A 7,514-nucleotide genomic window follows, 5' to 3' on the forward strand; every position below is an offset into this window, starting at 1 on the left:
CAACGTTGTAACAAAGGTTTTTGTATGTGGACATGTGTCCAAATATTTCTTGACATAAATTCCTGCAAGTGGAATTGCTGGTTAGGCAAACTGCAAATTTGTATGTGTATATACATATATACATACATATATATATATATATATACACACACACACATATACATATACACACACACACACATGTATATATATATATATGGAGAGAGAGAGAGAGAGAGAGAGAGACAGGGTCTTGCTCTGTCAACCAGGCTGCTGGAATGCAGTGGTGCAATCACTGATCACTACAGCCTTGACTTCCTAGGCTTAAGCAATCTTCCCACCTCAGGCCCACCCCAGTAGCTAGGATTACAAGCACATGCCACCACACTCAGCTAATTTTTTGTACTTTTGTAGAGATAGAGTTGCACCATGTTGCCTAGGCAGGTTAGTCTCAAATTCCTGAACTCAAGTGATCCTCTCACTTTGGCCTCCCAAAGTATTGGGATTACAGGTGTGAGCCACTGTGCCTGGCTTTGGAAACAAATTTTAATTATAAATGTGAAAAATTAACATGCTCAACTGTCAAGATTTGGTGTGATGGTCTTTTAAGGGTGGTGCCACTGCTGCATTTGAAGGCATTCTCAGTCACTTTCAGAACTCGCTTTTTCATTTTCTCCAGCATGTGATGAAGTCTCTACTATTTCTGATCCCCATGGGTCCTTCCAATGACTTCAGGTCCACTCAATACTGACTACCAGTGAAACATCTTTAACTACAGTGCCAGAAGCCTGACTGTCCTCCTCTCCTCAGCTTAAATTCTTCTTATCTGTCTCTAAAGGAACTTCCTATGGCCTTGAGACACACTGGAAGAGAAGGTAGTTTCTGGTATTCCTTTCCATTTGGCCACCTACTTGGTCCAGTTCCATTTTCATGCAGTAAATTCACTAATCATTAAAGGCAGATGGAAGTCTAGCAACTCTGTTACAGAACTGGGTTTACCATTCTACTGAGCTTGTTGACAGACACAATCTTCTCAGGAGGTGTGTCTTCACCTCCCCCTTTCAACATCTACAGCCTTAGGTTACCTTCTAAGCCTCCATTTATTGTCAGGCCACAACTTCTATAATTCTAATGAGGAAGACAAACTCTGATACACTATTCACATTTTTCTTAGCTCCTGTTTCCAGTCCTCTTTTCCATTGCAAAACACACACACACACACACACACACACACACACACACACAAAACCCAAACAAACCACAAAACCTGTTTCCCAGTCAGTATGACATGCCTGCCAAAGCACCCTGACTTTGGGTATATGAGTTAAGAAAGAGGAAAGAAACACGAAAAGCAGCTTAACAGTCAAAGACAGGTTTATTTTGGAGAATAAACCTGAGAGGGGCTTCTGGTCGATTTTTGGTCAGGAGCGTTTTCTCTAACACACTAAGGGTATTTAAGGGTTTAAGGAGCTGGGAGCTTATTGCAGGTTTGTTTCTATGTGAAGCAAAGTTTATTGCGGGATTGGAAAGTCTCTGGTCAGAGGGGAGGCTACCTCCGGGTTGGCATGTTTCTGGTTGGAGGGGGGTTCATCTTAGAGTTGTAATATTTCTGGTTATCCTGACATTAACCATTAGGCTGATTTTTTTTGGCTGGATTTAGGCGGTTTTTTTAATCAAGGGAAACTTAAAATGGTCATGTTTGTCCAAGATGGCAATGCTCCTGTCAGGGTAGATCTTGGGAAGACACCAGCTGTCTTTGTAAAGTTAGGTTCCCCCGGTGCCAAGCACAGTGCTGACTGCATTACATGGGTTTTTTTTTTTTTTTTAACATTCGTGACAACCTTCTGAGGTAGGTATCATTTACTGTCCCCATTTTACAGATTAGACAACAGAGGTTGCGGAGGTTATCACTCATCCACAGCCACACAGCTATTATGGAGAATGGGAACCCCATTTGTTCCTAAACTGAGATTAAAAGGGAAAAAAAGGGAGGCAGGCCAAGAAAGAAAACACACAAAGTGTTGAAAAGCAGGAAAGGAAAGGTAAACGGTCAGGCGGAAGCTGCCCCTTTTCTGCCTCCTTCCCGCCCGGAGCCAGGCCTTGCGCGGGGCCCGAACGCCCCCCAGCGGCCGCCTCTGCGCCGCTGACGCTTCCGGCTGCAAGCTGGCGTCACTAGCGAGCGCCCCTGCGTCCACACCTGCCCCTGAGCACGTGTGGCGTAATACGCCGGTGAGGGGGCGGGTCTTCCGGCCCTCTCGAAAATCATTTCCGGCAGGAGCCGGAAGACCGTCCCGGATGGCCTCGGGACGCCCAGTGTGTGCAAAGTGAGCTCTGGGATTGCCGGTTTTCTCGTGTCCGCTGGTCGCCTCATGCCGCAGGCCGTGGCCGCTAGCCCCCGCTCGCATCGGTGGCGCTGAGGTGCCGGGGCAACAAGCGACATGTCGTCGGGTCTCCGCGCCACTGACTTCCCCCGCTGGAAGCGCCACATCTCGGAGGAGCTTAGGCGCCGGGACCGGCTGCAGAGGCAGGCGTTCGAGGAGATCATCCTGCAGTGTGAGCGGCGCCCACGTGGGCTGGGAGCGGGGCGGGCGGGCCCCGCGGATGCAAGCGGGGCGCCGCGGGAGCCTGAGGCGGAGCCCCCGGCGCCGCCCACGCGCATGGCGGCCGCCCCGCGTACCCCACTCCTGGGACGCCCCACGCCTTTTAAATGCTTTCTCTAATTTGCGTTTTATTTTTAGAGGATTTTCCATACTAACTTGTGCGATCTTTGTGGGGACGCACAGTTCGTGTTTGTGTTTGTAAATCCCAGCAGCTCACACAATGCTTAAACAGGTCCCGGGAACATCCCATCTATGGAGGCATGTTAATGACGGTCGTTGATCAAGTCTCAGAATTAACATTGCTTTCTCATATAGTGGAACGGGTGACCTTGGATTCCTCAAACTTACTTCCCTTAGTCCACCTTGGTGGGTTGTTTTTTTTTTTGCGAAGAAAGGGGGTTGGGGGAACAGGGTCTCACTCTGTCGCCGAGGCTGGAGTGCGGTGGCGGAGATCACGGCTCACTCTAGCCTCAAACTCCCGGACTCAGGTGATTCTTCCACCTGAGCCTCCGGAGGAGCTGGGATTACAGACGCGAGCTACCACTCGGCTAATTTAAAAAAAAATTGTAGGAACGCGGTCTCCCTGTGTTTCCCAGGCTGGTCTCTAACACCTGGGCTCAAGCCACCGAGCCCAGCACATTCTGATTCTTATCTTTGAGGCTAGACGGAACCTTTACTGTTATTGAAATCTTATGTATGAACTGCATGTCACGTTATCAGTATTTTTTGATGCTTCCTAAGTGAGTCTACTGTGTAGACAAATTTTAGTACTATGGTGAGTATTTGCATATGTTATTTCGTTTTATCTTTCCCAAAATGTGTATGAACCAGGAACTTTTTCACACATGGAACTGAGGCCTAGGAAGATTAGGTAACTTCTGAGGTTGCACAGCAGGTCAATGGTGGGACTGGTTTTTGTTTTTTTTTTTGAGACAGAGTCTGGCTCTGTTACCCAGGCTGGAGTGCAGTGGCGCAATCTCGGCTCACTGCAACCTCTGCCTCCCAGGTTCAAGCGGTCGTCTTGCTCCAGCCTCCCTAGTAGCTGGAACTACAGGCGAGCACTATCAAGCCTTAGTTGTCTAATCTGTAAAATGGGGACAGTAATGATACCTACCTCAGAAGGTTGTCACGAATATTAATGTTTGTATTTTTAGTAGAGATGGTTTCGTTGTATTGGGCCAGGCTGTTCTCCAACTCGTAACCTCAGGTCATCTACCTGCCTCAGACTTCCAAAGTGTTGGGATGGCAGGCCCAGCCGGGACAGGGATTTGAACTCAGGCGTGATGACTAACTTCAAAACTAAGAAGAAAGGGGATGCTTTGCTGTTCTAGGAGGTCCTGAAGAATAATGCTGTTTCAGAAAGCCAGAGGCATAAGAAGTCCCTCTGACTCAAAACGTGATTCCCTTACAGATTACATATATCAGTTCATTAGGTGCTTCTTGGGTGTTTATGCTTTAAAAGCTAATATATTTTGAAAGTCAAATTGGGTTGGAGGTTTGACTCACCCTCGCCTGAACCCTGTGTCTGTTTTGCCTCCTCTATAAAATGGGGGAGGAAGCTTACCGTGCCCACTTGTTAAAACAGTGATGTGCATATAAGTGCTTTCAAAGTCATCTGTATAATAGCCTGTAAAGTGTTTGTCTCTTTGAAACCAATGGAATGTTTTCCTCACCTTTGAAAATGGCATCTTGATGAGGCAGGAGCATGTAGAGCAGTCAGAATAAGAGGTCAGTCGTGGAGAGAAGATACCTTTAAAGGGCGCTAGAGTAGTGAGTAATGTCTGCCCGAGGGACCAGGAGAGGGAACTGGGATAAGAGGCTAGGAAGGGGCAGGAGAGTGAAGCAGCCTTTGCATGTTAAGATCTCATTTTGGCGAAGGGACTGACAGCTGGGGAGATCATTACTATTATAGTTTGTGAAATACCTTCATTCCTCTCATTCCAGCCTTCCCAGGCCAGTCAGCTTCTGACCCTCCATCAACCTGGAGTCTGTTCCCTGTTCAGTCCCTGCCTTTGAACTGAAGAGAAAGGTGGAAAGAGGCCATAGTGGGAGGGGAAAAGCTTCCCTCCGTCTCCAGCCTTCTCTTCATGGAGGAATCTTTGGGAGGGACTCCCTTAATGCCTATGTCCTTTGAAAGAACCTAAAATTATCACAGGGCACCAAGCTTTGGTTTAACATCTAAAGATCTTACTAGAGCCCTTTGACACTGGTGGATTTTAAACCTTTCTCTTGATAATGATGTCCCAGGTTGAAACCAATTCCCAGTTTGGCTGAGCTAGTTCGTTTAACTAATATAGATGAGAGTGTTTCTACCCAGGAGTTCTCTTTTCAGATATCAAGAAGTGGGACTCAAGACTCTAAGAGGAGAAATAAGCTCTTTTAACAAGAACAGTCACTAGCATAAACCCTGTCTTGTTCTTGGTACCTGCCTCCACCTCTGATCTTACTGGTGCCTGTGTACCTATTACTCTTATTTTTTATTTCATTTTATTTATTTATTTTGAGACAGAGTCCCGCTCTGTCACTCAGGCTGGAGTAGAGTGGCATAATGTCGGCTCACTGCAACCTCTCCCTCCCAGATTCAAGCAATTCTCATGCCTCAGCCTCCCCAGTAACTGGGACTACAGGCAAGCGCCCCATGCCTGACTAATTTTTGAGACAGAGTTTTACTCTTGTTGCCCAGGCTGGAGTGCAATGGCATGATCCTGGCTCACTGCAACCTCTGCCTCCTGGGTTCAAGCAATTTTCTTGCCTCAGCCTCCTGAGTAGCTGGGATTACAGATGTGCACCACTGTGCCTGGCTAATTTTTGTATTTTTGGTAGAGACAGGGTTTCTTCATGTTGGACAGGCTGGTCACAATCTCCCAACCTCAAGTGATCTGCCCACCTCAGCCTCCCAAAGTGCTGGGATTACAGGCGTAAGCCACTGAGCTCAACCTGTGTGCCTATTACTCTTAATGACATGTTCTTTCTAGTCCTGTCTTTTGAATTTCTGTACTCTTGTCTCCTGTCAAATTTATGATGTTTGGAAAGAGAACTCATTTCCTCTCCAAGCTCTCCCCTCCTGTGTTCTCTTTACACATTAGCATCTTCCACCCAGTTGCCTGAGCGAGGAGCCTCAGAAGAATGTTTCACTTTTTATTACTATGGATCTGTTGGTGTAATTGTGTGCTTTTGTAATCTCTTACTTCATCATTGCCAGTAAGAAGAAGTCTAAGTCTAAATTTCTCATCCTGCTTTTTCCTGTGTTGGCTCAACCTTTATTTCCAGCCACTTACCAAAAGACTCTGTTATTCCTTCTGTGTGGACCATCATCTTCCTTTCAAACTTAACTCATATATCACTACCTGTGACACCATTCATAAAAATGAGTAAAGAGTGTAGTGGCTCATGCCTGGAATCCCAGCACTTTGGGAGGCTGAGGTGAGCAGTTCTGGAGTTCTCGAGGTCAAGAGTTCAAGACCATCCTAGCCAACATAGTGAAACCCCGTCTCTACTAAAAATACAAAAAATTAGCTGGGTGTGGTGGTGTGCACCTGTAGTCCCAGCTACTTGGGAGGCTGAGGCAGGAGAATCACTTGAAGCTGGGAGGTGGAGTGAGCTGAGATTACGCCACTGCACTCCAGCCTGGCAACGGATCAAGACTGTTTCAAAGAATGTATTCTGTGTACCTTTTTATAGTTGACTGAATTAAATGTTAACTCCTTCATGTTGGGGGCTCTCATTTGTATTTGAATTTCTAGTTCCCTGGCCTAAAAAGTAATTAAATGTATCAAATTATGATGAAGCTCTCCTGTATTGCTTAAAGGTACATAGTATTTCACTTTAACATTGTGTTTAGTGTGTTTCTTTTTCTTTTTTACTCCTAAGGTAGAAACAAATAACTTTGGGGGTAGAAAGCATTTCAGCTCCCTTTAATAGGGAAAACATTCTTGCAGGTGTTTCTACAGGTTACTGTGGTTGGGGAATGCATGTTCCTGTATTTTATCCTACAGTGCGTGACAAAGTAGGCACCCAGTAAGTGTACATATGTTACAAATAATTTAATTTCTGAAATTTTTGTTTTAATAGATAACAAATTGCTGGAAAAGTCAGATCTTCATTCAGTGTTGGCCCAAAAACTACAAGCTGAAAAGCATGACGTGCCAAACAGGCATGAGATAAGGTATTTGGAAACTAACGTGTGTCATCTGTGTCTCCTCTAATGAAATTTATCTCCGTTCAGTTGTCACTTCTCTAAAAGCAAATCAAGTATTATTTCTGTGTTCTGGTTGTTGTCAGCTCCTTTCAAAGGAGAACTACGAAAACCAAGTAATTAAAATTGTTTTTAAAAGGTTCTTAGCAGTACAGTGCTGTCAGCACTTAAGGCAGGTTCATGTGGTAACCTTAGGTGTTTCCCATCTAACCTGCCAGGGTTCATGTGTTTCTTTTTTTTTTTTTTTTGAGAGTTTTGCTGTTGGTGCCCAGGCTGGAGTGGCGCAATCTCTGCCTCCTGGGTTCAAGCGATTCTCTTGTCTCAGCTCCTGAGTAGCTGTGATTATAGGCATCCACCACCACGCCCGGCTACTTTTGTATTTTTTACTAGAGACGGGGTTTCTCCATGTTGGCCAGGCTGGTGTCGAACTCCCGACCTCAGGTGATCCACCCGCCTCGGCCTCCGAAAGTGCTGGGATTACAGGTGTGAGCCACTGGGCCCGGCCTTTATTATTATTATTATTCTTTAAATCACAGACAAGTATTTCTGAGCAGGTTTATGTAGATCCTGTTAATATAGGATTGATTGGCACGTGCACAAAAATTGCTTTTGGGCAATATGGGTCTATTTGATCCTTTTTAGGTTGGTGTTTTTTCAGCATATATAAATGGTCCCCACTTGCAACGGTTCAACTTAAAATTTTTCCTTTTTTTTTTTTTTTTTTTTTTTTTTTTTTTTTT

General features: G+C 45.5%; 1 protein-coding gene across 5 annotated transcripts in view; it reads left to right on the forward strand.

Annotated features, from left to right (window-relative positions):
* Positions 1 to 2,150: 2,150 nt before the first annotated feature.
* Positions 2,151 to 7,514, forward strand: part of ATG16L1 (autophagy related 16 like 1) — a 38,908-nt gene continuing 33,544 nt past the window's right edge. For 4 of the 5 annotated variants that reach the window (XM_017537677.1, XM_017537679.1, XM_017537683.1 and 1 more), the window contains exons 1-2: positions 2,151 to 2,532; positions 6,651 to 6,744. In XM_017537677.1, coding sequence (XP_017393166.1) covers positions 2,418 to 2,532; positions 6,651 to 6,744 — 209 coding nt within the window. In that variant the 5' untranslated portion in view covers positions 2,151 to 2,417. Of the gene's footprint in view, positions 2,533 to 6,647; positions 6,745 to 7,514 lie in introns of all 5 variants that reach the window. The other variant, XM_017537681.2, reaches the window with a different exon arrangement.

The sequence above is a fragment of the Cebus imitator genome, unplaced genomic scaffold, assembly GCF_001604975.1.
Source record: "Cebus imitator isolate Cc_AM_T3 unplaced genomic scaffold, Cebus_imitator-1.0 Scaffold106, whole genome shotgun sequence".
In the NCBI taxonomy this organism is placed as follows: Eukaryota; Metazoa; Chordata; class Mammalia; order Primates; family Cebidae; genus Cebus; species Cebus imitator.